The 20,272-nt window shown below is 42.4% G+C and overlaps 1 protein-coding gene across 2 annotated transcripts in view; it reads right to left on the bottom strand.

Moving 5' to 3' along the window:
- Nucleotides 1–18,452, bottom strand: part of SEC11A (SEC11 homolog A, signal peptidase complex subunit) — a 30,792-nt gene extending 12,340 nt beyond the window's left edge. The window contains exons 1-3 of one of the 2 annotated variants that reach the window (XM_081114731.1): nucleotides 18,103–18,452; nucleotides 6,959–7,068; nucleotides 1,439–1,588 (exon numbers count right to left, since the gene is read on the bottom strand). In XM_081114731.1, coding sequence (XP_080970857.1) covers nucleotides 1,439–1,588; nucleotides 6,959–7,068; nucleotides 18,103–18,153 — 311 coding nt within the window. In that variant the 5' untranslated portion in view covers nucleotides 18,154–18,452. The remainder of the gene's footprint in view (nucleotides 1–1,438; nucleotides 1,589–6,958; nucleotides 7,069–18,102) is intronic. The other variant, XM_081114732.1, reaches the window with a different exon arrangement.
- Between the last annotated feature and the right edge of the window lie 1,820 nt (nucleotides 18,453–20,272).

The following is a 20,272-nucleotide window of genomic DNA, read 5'->3' as shown; positions in this document are numbered from 1 at the left end:
TTGTCCACAACAGGCAGTGCTGAGAACAAACACCCCAAACTCAATTGAAGAATCTGAAAATGCTACCCATACTGAATAAACCTTTGCAATTCCAAAATAAATTCCAAAAAAATGCAGTTAGCCTTTCCTTCTTAACAATAGAATGCCATTTAAAAATGATCTCTTTCAAAATATATACTCAATTCTGAAAAAAGAGCAGTCAGATCTTTATTCTACAGTGAAGAAAACTCTTCTAAACTGGAATGTTTATGGGGATTTGCAAAAATCAACAACTGACAGTTGCCTCGTCTTTAGGTGGAGGAGATAAACTATGCTGGAGGTGGTCGAACAGGAATATTTATTTAGGGCTCCCTCATACTCAAGAACCTACATGACCCCCACCATTTCACGTCCCCTCTGTGCATCCTCCAGGACACCTGCTTTTTCCTTCATTTCTTTCTTTCCTACCCTTTTCAAAGTTTTCCTTCACTAGAAATACCACAGATTTGAAGGCTTAGAACTCAGAGATCTCATAAAGCACTTTCCTAAAACTTTCTATATTACAGATCAGGGAACTGAGACCCAGAGGTGAAATATTTGCTCATTCTTATGCTCCCCCTCAACCCCATGTGACTCTAAAAGTTTAACATATGTCCTTTTTAATTAAAAAATGCAAGTATCTACATTTAAAAGAGCAACTTAGATTTTAGAAATTTCTATGGAATTTGGAAAAGGTGGTATATTTACTCTTATTTGAAATGTCTGTTAGACTGCCTTAAATTTTTTTTAAAAAAGATTGGGGCTTTTTCATTGATTATATCAGAAGATTCTATTTGGGGTTAACCTTTATGTCATATGGGGGAGGGGGTTATGTACATCACACACACACACACACACACACACACACACACACACACACACAGAATAACAGTACACTGTTCTTGTGGCCTTTGTCTACCACGTGGACAACTGATGTCACAAAAAGTGACAGCTGTGTTCCTCTATCCCCTCCGAGGCTTAGGGACCGTTCCGGAAGACAGGGGCGTGTGAGATTATAAGAGCTGATCATGCGGGGTGGAGTGTTAGGCAAAACGATTTCTGGTGCTTGATGAGACTGATGCCATTTTAAGCGAGTAGCTCACAGTGACCGCCAGGCCTGTATCATCTGAAAGGAATGTTCTTATGTAGACAAATAGGCCCATTAAGCTGTTTACTGCTTTGAAATATACAGGGCTACTGATCTGGTTGGGAACCAAGAAAAACCTCCAGGGAAAGAAATGAATTAATAAATAATTTCGTTTTCAAATATTCACCAAGCCTGCAGACATTCATAAAAATGAATTGAAAGAAGGACCTAGGAGTTTCCACCCTGTTTTAACCTTAAGGCTATCAAAATTAAATACTGTAAACACCAAAAGATAAAAATATTTTAAAACAAAAATGTATAGTTTGCACATACTTTTCATGAATCTTCAAGACTCGATGGACTATAGGAATCTCTCTTCCTTCTATTCTAAAAACAACAATTTCTCCCACTCGTATGGGATCTTCCACTCGATTTGTTAGGAAGAGAAGATCTCCTCTATGAAATGCAGGTTCCATGCTGCCACTGGGAGGGACAGAAGAATACAGCAAAGAGAAAGTCAGAGATTAAATTTACTTTCAAAATTAGATATGCAACAAAATAATCTCAAGTATCACCTTTGAAATATACCCAATACCTTAACAAATATATTGACGACATAAATGTATATTGTTCTGAAAATATGGTTTCCTCAGACTAAGGAGTTATACTAAAGGTCTCTTTAGTTGTTAGCATTTATTAACTACTTCCATTTCAAGCAGTACTATTCAGAGGAGCTTAAATCTTTGAAAAGGGCAATGCTACTGATTCTTTAACCTTTTAAAATTTCAAGTGACAAACAGAATGAACTTTATAATCACTGTTCTTATCCTCACTGCTTCTGAAAACAATAAACACATTCAAATATTCAAATGAGAACGTCTCCTGCCATTTATAAAGTTACAGACCAAGATGACCTTATGATTTCAAACCAGGAAGAAGTAAGAGCTCAAGTCAAAGAACAGTCAGCTCCAGAGATAATGCTTGTGTTATCAATTTATTTATTTTAAAAAGAAAAACAAGAGAGAAAACCAAGGACGAGAGAAGAGATTTTTGCCTCAGAATTTCAGAAATGAGCAAAGCATTAATTTCCATAGAGGAAAAACTCATCTCTCACCAAGTGCTTCAAGGTCCTAAGATATGTGCATTCATAAGGAACCTTTTCTTTCCATGAGGAAGAAGGCAATCAGTATTATTTTCAGAAACTCAAGCTCCAGTTTGCAATAATAATAGATTTAGTAAGAAGAAAATGGATAGACAGGGGATAAAAATCAAGACAGTGTTCTCTGTTTGAAGACTCTGGACTCTCTACATAAGGAGACTGGCTGAGGCTTAGGGAGGCCTGAAGTTCAACATCCAGGCAATGATAAAGGAGAGATCTGAACCAAGGGAGACCAGTGAAATCCATTCTCACTGTGCCAAACTACCTTCGAGTCACTCTAGAATTTTAAGCACAAAGTATCACAATAATATTTGCATTTAGGAACCATCACTTCAGAAGCTTTGGATATACAGAAGTCATTCAAATATTTATTGAATTAATAAGTAGAATGGATGAGAAGGTAGATTTGGAGACCAGTTGTGCAGGCTATTACTTAGAATTCACATTTTGCAAATATTAAAAGTTTTATTTAAAAAATAGACACAGGAGAATAAGGGTAAAAATACAGAGAAAAGGATGTATATACAGAATTACCTCAATTATATAAGAAATACTATGTGAAAAAAGAGACCAGAGTGTTAACAATTATATCCCAGAGCTATGGGTGACTTAGTTTCATCTAGATTATTGCGTGTGTTTTTTCAACATTTCATATAATGAAAACATACTAACTTTTTTCCTGATTGTAAAAGCAGTTTTTTAAAGGTCACTGCAACAGCCCAGGCTGCTGAGGAGGAAATGATGAGGGCCTGAAATAGAACAACAGCAGGGGGACGACTTATAAAGGGTAGAACAGAGATCAGGAAAAGAACAAACTTGATGGCCAACTAGATATGACAGGACGACTCCTAGGTTTTAACACTGGCAACTGAGTAGATGACAGTGACAGCCACAGAAAAATGAGGAAAAAGAACAGGGTTGTGAGAAAAGATGAACTTCACGTTTCATTACATGGGGTTCCAGGTGCCTGGTTGACGTGCAGGTGCAAGCGTCCAGTGTGGGGTGAAAACAGTCTAGATACCAGGGAAGAAAGGTAGGTGAGAGAAAAACAGATTTAAAAGTTCAGCTACAGATGACAATTAAACAGATAAGCCCTAGCTGGTTTGGATCAGTGGATAGAACGTCAGCCTGCGGACTGAAAGGTTCCAGGTTCGATTCTGGTCAAGGGCACATGCCTGGTTTGCGGGCTCGATCCCCAGTAGGGAGCATGCAGGAGGCAGCCAGTCAATGATTCTCTCATCGTTGATGTTTCTATCTCTCTCTCCCTGCCTCTCTGAAATCAGTATGTTAAAAAAAAAAACCACCCACACAGATAAAAATGTGCAGTGAGAGTACCATTAAAGAAATAAATCAGGGAGCCCTGGCTGGGTTGCTCAGTGGTTGGAGCATCAACTTGTACACCATAAGGTGTGCGTTCAGTTCCCAGTCAGGGTATATATCTAGGTTGCTGGTCTGATCCCCATTCGGGGGTGTGTGTGTGTGTGTGTGTGTGTGTGTGTGTGTCAGAGGCAACTGATCAATGTTTCTCACATCAATGATTCTCTCTCTCTTCCTTGCTGTCTAAAATCAGTAAAAATATATTCTCAGGTGAGGATTTAAAAAAGAAAGAAACCAGGAGAAAGTTATTTATTTTTTATTATATTTTTATTAATTTTAGAGAGAGGGGAGAGAAAGAGACAGAGAGAGAAAGAAAAATTGATTTGTAGTTCCACTTATTCAATTATCCATTGGATGATTCTCGTATGTGCCCTGATCAGGAATAGAACTCACAACCTTGACATATTGGGTTGATGCTCTAACCAACTGAGCTACCTGGCCAGGACCAGGGAAAACTTTTTAAACATTAAAAAAATTATTAGTAACCTTCTTATATTTTTTGATTAAACTATACTTTTAAATTTAAACACCAATCATGAACAATTTTATAAGATGTTATGTATAAATTATTGAAATATTTTAAAATTGGCTTCAGCTCTGTGAAAAGTTTTCAATGTTCCCTGAAACTTTAGTCAATAAAATAAATAAGAAATATTTGTCTTTATCTCTAATGGCTTCACAAATGTCCTAAAAGCGGATTCTCAGTTGGCCTGAGCCTTCTGAGGCATATTTGATTCAGATAAAATTATATTCCTTACAGTAACATGAAACCCTGGCCAGGCCACCCAATCACATGGATTGTCTTTCTCTAATGACTGCTCCTTCCAGCCCTGACTAGTCTCTTCTAAAATGACTTGGTCTCTTTTTTCTTTCCTTTTTTCTTTTTTTTTTTTCTTTTTTTTAATATATTTTATTGATTTTTTGCAGAGAGGAAGGGAGAGAGATAGAGAGTTAGAAACATCGATGAGAGAGAAACATCGATCAGCTGCCTCCTGCACATCCCCCACTGGGGAAGTGCCCGCAACCCAGGTACATGCCCTTGACCGGAATCGAACCCGGGACCTTTCAGTCCGCAGGCCGACGCTCTATCCACCGAGCCAAACCGGTTTTGGCTTTTTCTTTCCTTTTTTAAAAAAAATATATTTTATTGATTTTTTACAGAGAGGAAGGGAGAGGGATAGAGAGTTAGAAACATCGATGAGAGAGAAACATCGATCAGCTGCCTCCTGCACACCCCCTACTTGGGATGTGCCCGCAACCAAGGTACATGCCCTTGACCGGAATCGAACCTGGGACCCTTGAGTCCGCAGGCCGACGCTCTATCCACTGAGCCAAACCAGTTCGGGCTAATTTCTTTCTTTAAAATATGTTTTTATTGATTTTAGAGAGAGAGAAAGGGAGAGGGAGAGAGAGATAGAAACATCAATGAAAGAGAATCAGTGATCAGCTGCCTCCTGGGAGCGCCTACTGGGTATTGAGCCTGCAACCTGGGCATGTGCCGACCGGGAATCAAACCGTAACCTCTAGGTTCATGGGTTGACACTCAACCAGTGAGCCACACTGGCCAGGCTAATTTCTTAATTCCACATTAGCAATCAGAAAAGTTTAGTATATAACCTAGCTACCAAATAACTTATCTAACCACAAGTCCCTACTGATTACAAATTTTCCAGCTATAACAAAACTGGGCTATTTTCAGAACCATCAATGAGCAAGTTCTGAGTCATTTGATTGTCTTTAAACATCTCCACTGAAGGAAACTCAATCTGAAGTAATCCCAGAAGAGTATCCACACGTGCCTCCCTGGACCCTCTCTCCACACCTGTTCCCCACAGAGCCAATTCCTGTGGCTTCCCCTTCTGTCAGTGTTTGGACACTTCACCAACCGAAGCTCTCCCTGAATCCAAGACTGTCTGGGAACTTCAGGCCACATGATTTTAGAATTGGAAAGGTCTTCTGACATCATCTAGATCCGACCTTCAGTTCATTGATGAAACTTTGGTTCAGTGAATTAAGTGACTTGCCCAATGGTGTAGTCAGACAATGAAAGCGACAGAGATCCAATTCTCTATACTTTCCCAGCTAATAAAACCCATACATTTCTGGGGATCTCTAAAGTTATAGTTGCATTTAATTATTAATAAAAACAGAACTAAGGTGAAGTAAGACACTGGAGACCCAGTGCGTCCAACCACTTGTTGCTGGAAGTATATCCTATACCAGTGGTCGCCAACTGATGGTCCTCGGACCAATGGTGGCCCGTGAGGTCAGAAAGGTTGGCGACCACTGTCCTATACAATAATGAAGGAGTCAAATTCATCTTGTTGAGAGTAATGTACTATTAATTAGACTCTAGATAATGTTAATGATTCAGTTTATTTTATGTTTATACTCCATTATCTCCAGAAAAGACTTGGGAGAGCTTTTATAATTAAGCCCAAAATAGGATAGAACCATAATGACTCAATTAAGTAACCAAGTGGTAATTTCCCAAAAATGAGTAAATTAAGTTTTTAAAGCACTAACATTAGGAATATAAGGAGGGGGAAGAAGTACAGTGGAGAAAAAATTCAGTACTACTTGTCACGTTAAGAGAGGCATTAGTAACCTGGCCAGCGTGGCTCAGTGGTTGAACACTGACCTATGAATCAGGAGGGTTCGATTCCCGGTCAGGGCACATACTTAGGTTGCGGGCTCAATCCCCAGTGTGGGGCATGCAGGAGGCAGCCAATCAATGATTCTCTCTCATCATTGCTGTTTTTCTCTCTCTCTCCCTCTCCCTTCCTCTCTGAAATCAAAATATACTTTTTTTAAAAAAAGAGATGGCATTAGTATATTCAAGATTCCTGAAGTCTATTTAGAAGTGATATTTAAAGGTCAGCAGGAAATAGGGAAATAATTAGTGATGCTCTGCACCGGCACTGAGAACATGCTGCAGAAAAACAATTTCTTTGCAGATGATATAATCTAGCAAACAAACAACTAAATACCAGCGTAATGTATCAAAGGGAAGAGCAAGAAGACAGAAGAGCTTCAGGAAAATGAAGTACATTGAAACACCTTCTTAAGGGATGTGCTGACAACAAAGCTCACGTAGTAAATGTTTTGGAGAGAGGTCAGAAGCCCTCTGGGGTCTGAATGTGCAGTGTCTAACATGTTGAGACGTTCTCACAATTGAGAAACAGTAACTCATTTTCTTGCAGGCCCTCTTCTGGGAAGGAGAGGGGTTTCTAGAGGAATGATACAACAGTGATTCAATGTCTCAACGCTTCTCCCAAGCCATGCCATGCAACGCCATGCCTTGAAAAGAAAATTACCTGAGCACCACTACAATTGGACTTTCACTTCCAGTTACGACCATTAGCCCCTTCCAGATCATTAGTGCTGAGGAGACAATCATTCCAAAATTTAGGACTTGATAATACAGCTGTAAGAACAAAGGAGAAGAGATTAGACCTACGATTATCCCCACCCAGGCAAGAACTGGGGGTAGAATCAATTTAAAGGTGTCAAGTAGCACGAGCACAGCAGCTGAAGTTCCAAAACAGTCTTTAAAACTCTAATAATTACACAATCAGCCTTCTCTCTCTCACCCCAGGTGCCCTGCTCCATTTTGTTTACTAAAATACGTTACATTTATATAACTTATTATTTTCAGAACCTTTCACTTGTTATTTCATTTGTACGTTCACAACTATTCAGCTTAAATCCAATCACGTTCATGATACATACCAGCCAACAGTGACAAAGCTGTGCTTTTGAACTCCTCTCGTACTCACTTGTCTACAATATTTATCCCTTGATAATCATGGCTGTTCAATGATATTTAATCCCACCCCTCATCTTACAGTTGAGGAAATTTAGTCTGAGGGAGAGGAAGTGACTTCGCCAAAGTCAGACAACTTGTCAGTCATATAGTTAGGACTTGAAGGCCAGCCTTCTTTCTTTCTTAACACATCTGTGTAACTACTTGACAAATTGTAAAATTCGATGACTTGAATAAGCAAACGCAATACTAGAGAGGCATTGTAAATGAGGGAAATAATCGGACCTAATTGTGTTGGTGTGAGGCTGCATAGCGGGTAAAAGCAGAGAGGATGATGGACACCATGGTAGATGGTTCAAGAAATGAAAAGATGGTGTTGCCCTAACCGGTTTGGCTCAGTGGATAGAACGCCGGCTTGAGAACTCAAGGGTCCCAGGTTCGATTCCAGTCAAGGACATGTACCAGTTGCGGGCACATCCCCAGTAGGAGGTGTGCAGGAAGCAGCTCATCGATGTTTCTCTCTCACCGATGTTTCTAACTCTCTATTCCTCTCCCTTCCTCTCTGTAAAAATCAAGAAAATATTTTTAAAAAATAAAGAAAAGGATGGTGTTGAAGAGTCCTGGGAGAATCTGAAAAAGCATATTATTAAGCTCAGATTATACACAACCTTGAATGTACCACTGAAAATGTGAACCTGAAAAGACATTCATAAGATGCTTTAAAGTGAAAAAAAAAACAAAACACAAAAATTTCAAAAAATATGCACAATGTAAGTTTGCTTTTGTTATTTTAAAAATATATGTGGCATGTGAACAATCCATAAGACAACTGTTCGAGTCCGAAAATTCAGTAACTAAACATGGGAGACTGTTCTAGATTTAAAATAACTAAAGAGATATAACCGAGGACAGAAAATTCAGCAAAATAAAAGTGATGGTAACTTTAAGTACTATCATTTAACAGGCCATAATCTGAAAGTTATGTACTGTTCATTTATCTATTATAGTTATCAAACATATCAATTATATTTCTATTCATATAAGAGATATGTGAAGTTCAACATATAGGATATTTTCATAGGAGTCAGACTTCCTGCAATTTTAAGCAAAGACAGAAGTGACCATGGAAGCAAAATGTGTCAGAGCTACAAAATAGCTGACCTGCCCTGGGTAGTGTTGCTCACTGGTTAGAGCACCGGCCTGTGCACCCAAGAGCTGTGTGTTCAATTCCACTCAAGGGCATGTACTACCTGAGTTGCAGGTCCGAACCCTGGCCCGGGTTGGGGTGCGTGCGGGAGGCAAATCAATTGAAGTGTCTGTCACATAGATATATGTTTCTCTCCCCTCCCTGGCTCCCCACCACCCTTCCAGTCTAAAAACCATTGGAAAAAAAATATCCTCACTCCTATGGTGAGGATAAAAAAAAATAAAATAGCAGTTGGCCTGAAGTCTTATCTTAGGACCTCAAACTAACAGACTCATAACCCATAACCACAATTTCCCTGCTTTCTAACTCACAGAAGTGATCAGAAGCTAGGGTATTGGAGGCAGGCACACTGACAGCAGCAAAATGTAAAACCGATGGCACTGGCAAAACTGAAGCATGTTCAGATCAGACACTGTTACCATGACCCAATAAAGTCACTGCTTGTCCCAGCGAGAATCTTTAATGATAATGACAAAAAAAAATCCTGAATAGTCAAAACAGGCTAATATCAATAACAGTAACACAAGTCTCATTTAAAAAAATTTGTTACTGTTTTACAATCTGACAAATGAAAACATATCTATTCAATACACAGGTACAGTAGCTTCATTCATAATGGCCTCAAATTGGTAAAAAAAAAAAAAAAGTCCATCAATAGATGAATATACTGCAATATTTCCACACACTAGGATACTGTTCAGGAAGAGAAAGAATGAACTACTGCCGAAACCGGTTTGGCTCAGTGGATAGAGCGTCGGCCTGCGGACTGAAAGGTCCCAGGTTCGATTCCGGTCAAGGGCATGTACCTGGGTTGCAGGCACATCCCCAGTAGGAGATGTGCAGGAGGCACCTGATCGATGTTTCTCTCTCATCGATGTATCTAACTCTCTATCTCTCTCCCTTCCTCTCTGTAAAAAATCAATAAAATATATTAAAAAAAAAGAAAAAAGAATGAACTACTGATACAACACAGAATCTCAAAAATATGATGTTTAGGCCAAGTTGGAGTAACAGGGACCAAAGTCACCTCCCTGCCTGAAATAACTAAGTAACGCTGGACAAAACATATGAAACCAAGGGTTTCAGACACTGAACACGTGACTGCATCCAGGTAGCACAGACTGTGACTGCTTAGAAAGGAGAAACCTGCCCCAACGGACAGACTGGAGTGTCTAGAACAAGGGCGAAGGGGATGCAGGCAGAGCCTGGAAGGCTCCTTGACTTGAGAAAGAACTGGGAGCTTGAGGAGGCAAAGGTAGCTAGAGACCCGGGGCAGGATGGAAATGAGAGCGACACAAAGGTCTGCAGAGGGTCTCTGCTCAAATCCTCAGCAGAAAGACGACCAGCGATGATCAGCAAATGCTCTGAAGGAATTAACAAGGATGCAAAAGAATCATTTAAATGGGGCAGGGATAGCTTGAACTCTTGAAATAACAGCAGACTTCCTGAAAGTACTCAGAAAAAAACTATCAACCTGCCCTAACCGGTTTGGCTCAGTGGATAGAGTGTCGGCCTGCGGACTGAAGGGTTCCAGGTTCGAATCCAGTCAGGGGCATGTTCCTTGGTTGCGGGCACATCCCCAGTGCGGGGTGTGCAAGAGGCAGCTGATCGATGGTTCTCTCTCATTAATGTTTCTAACTCTCTATCTCTCCCCCTTCCTCTCTGTAAAAAATCAGTAAGATATATAAAAAATACAAAAAACCCAAAACAAACAAAAACCTATCAACCTAAAATTCTATACCTGGAGAAATTTCTTCCAAAAAGGAAGGCAATGCCCTGGCCAGTTTGCTCAGTGGATAGAGCACTGGCCTGTGGACTGAAGGGTTCCAGGTTCAATTCTGGTCAAGGGCACGTACCTTGGTGGCAGGCTTGATCAATTCCCAGCCCTGCTCAGGTGCATGTGGAAGGCAACCAACCGATGTCTCTCTCTCTCAGATCGATGTTTCTCTCTCTCCCCCGACCCTTCCACTCTCTCTAAAAATCAATGGAAAAATATCCTCAGGTGAGGATTAACAAACAAAAAGAAAGGCAAGGAGGGGACGAGTGTGGGATAGAAGGGGTCAATGGGAGGGGAAGGCATCTGTAATATTTTCAACAATAAAGGTTAAAAAAAAACACACAAAAAACACGAAGGCAAGCCCTCGCCTATACAGCTCAGTTAGTTGGACGTTGTCCTGTGCATCGAAAGGTCGTGGGTTCGATTCCCAGTCAGGGCACAAACCCAGGTTTCAGGCTTAATCGCGGGTACAAGGCATGGAGGAGGCAGCGGATCGACGGTTCCCTCTCACATCAATGTTTCTCTCTCTTTCTCTCTCTCTCCTTCCCTCCCTCCCTATCTCCCCCACCTTTCTCTCTCTCTAAAAATCAATAAAAAATACCTTTTTAAAGAATGGAGACATGCCTAGCCGGCATGGCTCAGTGGTTGAGCATTGACCTATGAACCAGGAGGTCACGGTTTGATTCCAGGTCAGGGCCCATGACTGAGTTGTGGGGTCGATCTCCAGTGGGGGGTGTGCAGGAGGCAGCCAATCAATGATTCTGTCTCATCATTGATGTTACTCTCTCTCCCTCTCTGAAATCAATAAAAGTATATTTAAAAAAAAAAAGAATGGAGATAAAATTAAACCTTTTCAAAGGCACAAAAACTCAAATATAATTCATCACAAGCAGACCTACATTACGAAAAAAATGTTTTTAAAAGTCCTCCAAGCAAAAAGAACATACTGAATGAAATCTGGATTTACACACGGAAATGAAGCACACTAGATATAGTATATGTTGGTAAACATATATTTTTTTCTTATTTAAAATTTGTGGGGGTAAAAAAAAAAGTGTGTGGGAGATACCTAAAGTAGTACACAGAGGGAATTTTATAGCAATAAAGGCCTCAAATCATATGTTGTGCTTTTGTTTACACTCAGTTCAAATATTTTGTAATTTCCCTTGTGATTCTCCTTTGACCTATGGGTTATTTAGAAATACACTGTTTAATTTACAAATATTTGTAGCTTTCCCAAAGTAAACTTCTACCTTAAAACACTAGGAAAAGCAAATGAAACCCAAAGTAACTCACAGAAAGGAAATACTATTAAAGAAAGAGGAGAGCCCTACCCAGTTTGGCTCAGTGGATAGAGCATAGGCCTGTGGACCAAAGGGTCCTTGGTTCGATTCCAGTCAAGGGCACACACCTCGGGTGCAGGCTCCCAGCCCTGACCAAGGGCGTGTGGGAGGCAACCAATTGATCTATCTCTCTCACATCGGTGCTTCTCTATCTTTCCCTCTTCCTTCCACTCTCTCTAAAAATCAATGGAAAAAATATCCTTGAGTGAGGGGGGAAAAAGAGGAAAAATAATGAATCAAAAGACAGAAAACAGCCATAACCAGTTTGGCTCAGTGGATGGAGCATCAGCCTGCGGACTGAGGGGTCCCAGGTTCGATTCCGGTCAAAGGCATGCGCCTTGGTTGCGGGCACATCCCCAGTGGGGGGTGTGCAGGAGGCAGCTGATCGATGTTTCTCTCTCATCGATGTTTCTAACTTTCTATCCCTCTCCCTTCCTCTCTGTAAAAAATCAATAAAATATATTTTAAAAAAAGAGACAGAAAACAAAGAAAAACAATCGAATAAAAAATGAGCACTCTGAGTTCAATTAGCCAGACTAATCAGGAAAAAAAGAGAGAAGATATAAATTACTAATATCAGGCCCTGGTCAGCTAGCTCAGTTGTTTAGAGCATCATTCCAATACACCAAGGCTGCAGGTTCAATTCCTTGTCAGGGCACATACAAGAATCAACCAATGAGTGCATAAATAAGTGGAACAACAAATTGATCTTACTCTCTCTTTCTCTCTAAAATAAGTTAAAAAAAAAGAAGAATGTAACTGTTTAAAGAAAGTACTAATATCAGGAAGGAATGAGAGTGGTGACATCACTAGAGTAACTACATATTGATTTGTATTGAAATACAATTATTAAAAGGATAAGTATTATGAATATTATACCGATATATTACCAATTCCTTGAGACAAGCTAACAAAGCTCACTGAAGAAAAAATGGATAATAGACCTATATCTATTAAAGAAATGGGATCTATAGTTTAAAAGCCTCCCCACAAGGAAAAACACCAGGCTCAGATGGCATTCACTGGTGAATTCTATCAAGAATTTAATGAAAAAAGAAAAAAAAAAATCCTAACAATTCTACACCAACTCTTCCAGAAAAATGCAGAAGAAATACTTCCCGATTCATCCTATGCTTTCTTCCTTCTGAGTGACACAAATGGCCTTTTGAGGACAGTATGGCACCAGCGAGGCACCAACAGCACTCGGTGGGGCTGGGCTGTCTAACGCCCTCCACTATGTGGGAAATGCTCCGAACCAGCAACCAATCTACGGGCCATTTCTTCTACAGCAGGACTCACTCGTCTGGAATTAAAGGGTGAGAATAAGAGTGGCTGCTGTCGCCCATCTTTACAACTCTGGGTTGTATGGGTTTACAGGTTTTCATTCCCAAAGGAGATGCCCTTCTGCCAGGGGACACGCTGATTCCATTAGACTGGCTGCTGAGATTGCCACCTGACCACGTTGGGCTCCTCATGCCAGTGCACCAAAATGCAGAGGCCAGGGGGTTATTTACTGGCCAGGTAATTGGTCCTGACCATCAGAGAAGTAATGAGGGACGTATAACTGGAATACAGAGAATCCTGAGAAAACAACAATCCCATTCAAGCAGGACTACGCATGACATTAACCCTTTAGTAATGGGGTCACAGAGGTTGGGGTCACTCCACTGGGCAAGATATTATGACCAACTTAGGTTCTTGCTGAGGGCTAAAGGAATATGGAATGATTAACGGGAGAAAAAAATACAGATATGACCATGTGGCCAAATATAAAAACAAGGAATGGCTGCATATTAGACAGAAGCATAATTTTGCTTTTCTCTTTATTTAAAAAGTGAAACATGATTAAGAGGTGTGCATAGCCCGGCCGGCGTGGCTCAGTGGTTGAGCATCGCCCGATGAACCAGGAGGTCATGGTTCGATTCCCGGTCAGGGCACATGCCCAGGTTGTGGGCTTGACCCCCCAGTGTGGGGCCTGCAGGAGGCAGCTGATCAATGACTCTCTATCATTGATATATATATTTTTTAATATATTTTATTGATTTTTTACAGAGAGGAAGGGAGAGAGATAGAGAGTTAGAAACATCGATGAGAGAGAAACATCGATCAGCTGCCTCCTGCACATCTCCCACTGGGGATGTGCCCGCAACCCAGGTACATGCCCTTGACCGGAATCGAACCTGGGACCCTTCAGTCCGCAAGCCGACGCTCTATCCACTGAGCCAAACCGGTTTTGGCTATCATTGATATTTTTATCTTTCTCTCCCTCTCCCTTCCTCTCTGGAATCAATAAAATTATATTTTTTTAAAAAAGAGGTGCATAGATGATGAGTAGATAAAGGATTGACTATAGTGGTTTTGTACTTTGCCAACTTGGCTAACAAAGCTTGAACTAGGTTTCCCCTAACCCCTTCCCTGGTCTGGGTTGGTTGGCCAAAGGAGAAATCTGCTCAAGATCTGGAAAGTGAAAAGAGAACCAATTGCTATTTTGTTGAAGTTAACTGTGGTTAGAGATGGTAAGGGACATCATTAAGGGCCTGGCTTGTCCTCTCTCTCCCCTGCCCCATGTCCAGAGCATCCGACTAATAGACACCAGTGTAGAGACAACAGCCTTATGCTTCATCTACTCCCCTTTGGTGTGGTCCCACTCCATCAGGAAGATTTGAAATTCTGACCAACTCCACGGCAAGCATGGATATGTCTACCCCTAACAGTGCTTCGGAAGAGGTAGCTGGTGATATTTTTCTGATTCTCCACCTCTCAGTTTTAGACTCTTACTCATCCAGCTTCTCCCACAATAGTGTTAAGATCTTAGTCCTGTAATAAATCCCTTAATTCCCCAATAATATTTATAGTGGTTCTGTTTCCCAGACTAACCCCTGACCAATAAACCATGTTTTCCAGACAACACTTTCTGCCCCTGTGGACATCTTCTGTTTGGATACTATAGCTCACCTCCTTCCTTCAAGTCAGAAAAGAGAACTTTTGGTAGAGAAGTTATAATCACAATTTCTGCTTATGAGGAGCTCATTTTTGTTGTTGCAGGTCTGTGCCATCTAGCCATGGAAATGAGTGACCATGCTTGTCTCTATGACCATGGAGAGGATACGATGACGAAAAAAAAAACTAACTAAAAAATGACATGTTGGCCCTGGCCGGGTAGCTCAGTTGGTTGGAGTGCTGTTCCATACACCACAAAGGTGGCAGATTCAATTCTCGGTCAGGCATATACAGGAGGCAACTGATCAATGGTTCTCTCTCTTCCTCCCTCTCTAAACTCAAAATTTACATATATTTATATATATATATACTTATATACATATATAAAATATATATATATATATATAATTACATTAAAAATAAAGGTAATAAATACTCTAAAGTCACGAGTTCCTAATTATTTCACTGCATTTTATTATTAACCTATGTTCTTGAGGTCATATTTTTTCCTCTATTGTATCCATAGGTGGAAATTACAGTTGCATGCTACCACATTTCTTCCTAATTCTACATTCAATGATGTCACGTTAGTAGCTTGAAATTAGCCATTAATAGTATTTACACCACAGAAATAGGCAAACTCTACAAATCTGGATTTCATAGATTAAGGAAAGTTTCAGGAAAATGGTGATCAGAAAGAATGCCGGGGGGGGGGGGGTGTCTAAAGATAGTTAAATACACAAGGTTTGAATAGAACAATGTTTATGCCCTGCCCGGTTTGGCTCAGTGGATAGAGCGTCGGCCTGCAGACTCAAGGGTCTCAGGTTAGATTCCGGTCAAGGGCATGTACCTTGGTTGCAGGCACATCCCCAGTGGGATTGTGCAGGAGGCAGCTGATCGATGTTTCTCTCTCATCAATGTTTCTCTCTCATTGATGTTTCTCACTCTCTATCCCTCTCCCTTCCTCTCTGTAAGAAATCAATAAAAATATTAAAAAAGAAAAGAGAAGAACAATGTTCATAGAGACACTGATACGAAACAGGTAGGAAAGGTAGACTGGAACAAGACTGAAACAGTGAGAAACGGCAGGCTGTAAAATGACTGGGACTTACAGCAAAGGCCTTTCTAAGACAATGGGGAGCTACTGAAGGTGTAAGGCAATAGTGTATAGCAGGGGTCCTCAAACTTTTTAAACAGGGGCCAGTTCACTGTCCCTCAGACCGTTGGAGGGCCGGACTATAGTTTAAAAAAAAAAACTATGAACAAATTCCTATGCACACTGCACATATCTTATTTTGAAGTAAAAAAGCAAAACGGGAACAAATACAACATTTGTATTTGCATGTGGCCCGCGGGCCGTAGTTTGAGGACCCCTGGTGTATAGGATGCAGGGAAGGTAATGAAACACTTTATTTTTGAAAACTGTGAAGCAGACCCTAAAAAATTATATTACATATAATAAACAAGTCTTGAGTAAGGCATTAAAAATCCATTATAACTCAAAGCTCCAAAGAATACATAGTCTGTGATTCCATTTATATAAAATGCAAACCCATCTATACCGACCAAAAGCAAATCCGTGGTTGCCAAGTGCTAGGGGAGAGACGAACTACAAAGGGGCACAGGGATCTTGTATGTGATAGAAATGCTCTCTTATCTTGATTGTGACAGGTGTATGTAGCTGTAGGAACTGATCAAATAAAACACTTAAATGGATGGGGTTCATTGTACTCGAGCATTCCTCTATGAACCTACGGGGAAAAACACAGTTACAGCTTAAATATATTAACCAGACATTTGATATGTATTTAGGTGTGAATGAAGAAGTTATGCAATGACAGCAGTTTTAGAGAAGCAAAAACCAAACTCATAGTTTCCTCTTTTCATGTGATGAGCTCAGTATCTATAAACACTATCAATTCCTTCCCCCAGAAGTTATGTACAGGCCAAACCTCATTTCATTATTTTCCCTCACCCCATTCCCACACTATCCAACTCCTCCCATTGCCTCCTCACCACCCCTGGGAGGGTGTTCATTTCCTTCATCTCAGTAATGGGAAGAACGTTCCCTACCTCAAATGCACATATAACATTTTACACATAGCAAAATCGCCTTAACTATTTTCTACACATTTATGCTCATGGAAAGCAGAGTCTGTCTTATGTATCTCTGCATTTCTCTCACTGTATTTAGCAGAAGGTACAATAAACAGTAGCCCCCCCAAATAAGTACTTCTTCAGAGAAATGTCTGTAGTACCCAGAAATTCAGATATGGATGGAAAAGACACCACCACGCAACATCAGGGAGAATCTGAAGAGCTACCTTCAAGACATAAACGTTCTGTGCAATTTGAAAAGAATGATCAGTGATGACTGAAGGAATTAAGAAGCATCTCTAAGAGAGGGTGACACTGAGGTCGCTAAAATCTGAAGGGGACTACGGGGAGGTTGCACATCTACTTCCCTAACCGGTATTTGTAAACACTGCAAAATGCAAGTCCAAGAGGAAAAATCTTTAATAGTGACACCAGGATAAGTCTTAATAGTCAAATACTGTAAAAAAAAAAAGGCAAGCAAACGAGGCTCTAGAGAGACAGGCACTCGATGCAGAAGACGAAAAGGAGCCACTTTTCCTAACGACTGCACAATCCCAACAGCATTCCCAATACCATTGGACATCCGATCTAGATAAATTCTAGAAAGCTCAAGACGGAGTAAGATTTAAGGACAAAATGAGGAGATCTAAATATCCAAGATCCCTGTGCCACCAACACTGGGCGTTTTGGTATACCCGAGGATTAGGGAGGGCTGCCACCTTCATGCTAAACGGACTCTCGAGGGCAAGTATTGTAACTGTTCCGACTCCAAGTCAGACGTGGTCCCAGGAAAAGGCAGTGCAGGCCCCTGGGGCCAACAGACCGAGGAGGGCTGGTGACCTGCTGAAAGCAGCAAAGCGGCGTTTGTGGGGCCTACAACCGCCTCCGCGAGCACCCCGGGTGCAGGGAGCTGCTCAATCTAGCCTCCGGGTTGCATGGGAGTCGCTGCGATGGGAGGAAACCCCGAGTTTGCCGCCTGGCGAAGTCTAACACAGTGAGCAACCCCAACTCCCACTCACAAAGCGTCCTCGGGTTTCCATGCGCGCCTCAGCCTCATTGGGAGGAAGGGAAGGTGAAGACCGGCTTCCCGCGCCACCCCCAGCTGGCCCCAGACTAACTAGGGGCTAATAATAATAATAATAATTAATAATAATAGTAGGGGGGGCGGACCAAGCGACCTCTGGCCTCAGACTCCACAAAGAGATGGTCTAGGCGTCAGCCCGGCTCAGGGGCTCAGGGGGCCCAGAGGCCCGTAGGACCCGCAGGACCCGCAGTGGCAGCGCCCAAGGGACAAGAGGAGCCCGGGGGAAACAGCGGGCGGCCAACCTCACCTGCCGCTTGTTCATCCGCCGCACATCGTCCAAAAAATCTAGAGACAGCATGGTGGGGCCGGTGAGGAGGACACCGGCAGAAGAGAGGGCGCGATGTGACCGGCGGGCGGAACGACCGACGCCGGGCTGAGCTCGCACTGGACAGGACCCGCGGCGCCCTCACTTCCGCTTCCGGGGCGGCAACCGGCGCGGCCCGCCCCTTCTCTGCCCGGAGTGGGCAAAGGGGCTCGCGACCTGCCTGATCCGGCCTTCCGGCCTGGCCTCGCTGTAGGAGGGCTCTCCCCCTCCGGACGTCGCCGGCTGAGAACCGACCGGGGCCCACTTCCGCGCTCGGCCCCGCGGCCCGTCGTGGAGGCCCCCCCCGCCCCCCACCCGGGGTTGAAGGGAAGCTGCCTTGCAACTTCCGGGGGGCGGGCGCTCGTGCATGTCTGGCCAATGGGAAGCCGCGTCCCCGGCGTCTGAGGCCAGAAGCGGCCCCTGAGTGGCTGGCGCGGTTAAGCCCGCCCCGGGTCCGGGTGTGGCACTAGACGTGTGGCCCCGCCGTGCGGTCTCAAGTAGGGGAGGGGCGTGGGGGGAGGTCCTCTGGGAAACTGACAGCTGAGATGGTTTCAATAAGTGCTTTTCCCGTAAAGGTGGAGGATGCGAGAGACTTTGAAAGCACACCTGGATCTCTCAAATTTAAGAAACCCTTGGTTGGCGAGAAAACAACCCTGTCGATTAGAAAGTAACCAAACCGTGTAAGAGCGTGATGAGAAAACGAGGGGGGCGGGTAATCAGGGAGCCTCTTTCTCCCTGAACTTGACTTCGATAATGGAATCTGACTACCTCCTTGACCTCTACCTCCTGCACCTTGATGTGACCCTTCCCTCGCTGCCTTCTGTCACGCTGCCCTATAAACAGCCTTTGCTTTGAGTAGCTGAAGCTCCTAATATGCATCTAGGGCAGTGGTTCTCAACCTTCCTAATGCCGCGACCCTTTAATTCAGTTCCTTATGTTGTTGTGGTGACCCCCAATTTCATTGTTACAAATGGAACATAATGAAAGCATAGTGATTCATCACAAAAACAATATGTAATTATAGATGTGTTTTCCAATGGTCTTAGGTGACCCTCTGTGAAAGGGTCGTTCAACCCCCAAAGGGGTCGTGATCCACAGGTTGAGAACCGCTGATCTAGGGCAAGAAGGACCAGAGCTGGTCTCTTGCTATTATTTCTATCTTTTTTAAATACTGTTCATAGAAAAAAGAAAAGAAAAGAAAAGAAAGAAGATACTGTTTGTCTCACCTTGGGGGACACGGCCCTTCTTACCTTTTCACCCCCAGCATCTTACATGAAATAAACACTCAAAAAATTGTATTGTCAAATGAATGAACGGGAGTCCTTAAAACCCAGCAGGCCCAACCCTCCCCGACAGATGCATCCAGCAAGACTCTAAGGATGGGATTATCCTCACTCAACTCAATGAGGAGGGTGGCCTGGCAGTGCTTGCTTCAGGCTAAAAGAGGATTTATCAAATTAAAAATCGCAAGTCATAGCCCTAGTCCTCAGAGACCTTTTCAGTATCATTTGCAGCAAGAAAAAAAAAAGTGTCATGAAAAGAGACAAGTTAAGATATAACTGCTAGCCTCTACATTCTCTAGAAACACAGAGAAGAAAAGGAATATTCCAGGCATGGCCTTGGTCAAAGCAGACTTCTGAGGGAAGCTGGGCCACAGTTGGGCCAGCTTTGCATTATAAAAGAGGAAGCATACTGTCAAGCACAGATTAGAAATGGGGTTAGGTGTGGGGAGGTGGCTAACAGGCTTCCTTTCTGGGCGCTTATAGTCTCGAGGACAGACTGAGTGAGAAATAATTGGAGTGAAAAGAGTGCATTAGGGCCCTAGCCAGTTTGGCTCAGTGGACAGAGCGTCGGCCTGCGGACTGAAGGGTCCCAGGTCCGGTCAAAGGGCATGTACCTTGGTTGCAGGCACATCCCCAGTGGGTGGTGTGCAGGAAGCAGCTGATCGATGCTTCTCTCTCAGTGATGTTTCTAACTGTGTCCCTCTCCCTTCCTCTCTGTAAAAAATCAATAAAAATATATATATATTTTTAAAAAGAATGCATTAGGAAGGAATAGGACTGGACGGGATTAATATAAACTGGGTAGATCTGGTGAGGCTTAATGAGGTTTC

This window comes from Myotis nattereri (genome assembly GCF_964212035.1).
Source record: "Myotis nattereri genome assembly, chromosome: 21".
Lineage (NCBI taxonomy): Eukaryota > Metazoa > Chordata > Mammalia > Chiroptera > Vespertilionidae > Myotis > Myotis nattereri.
Note: the sequence above shows the minus strand (reverse complement) of the source record. Positions and strands in the feature narration are given on the sequence as shown.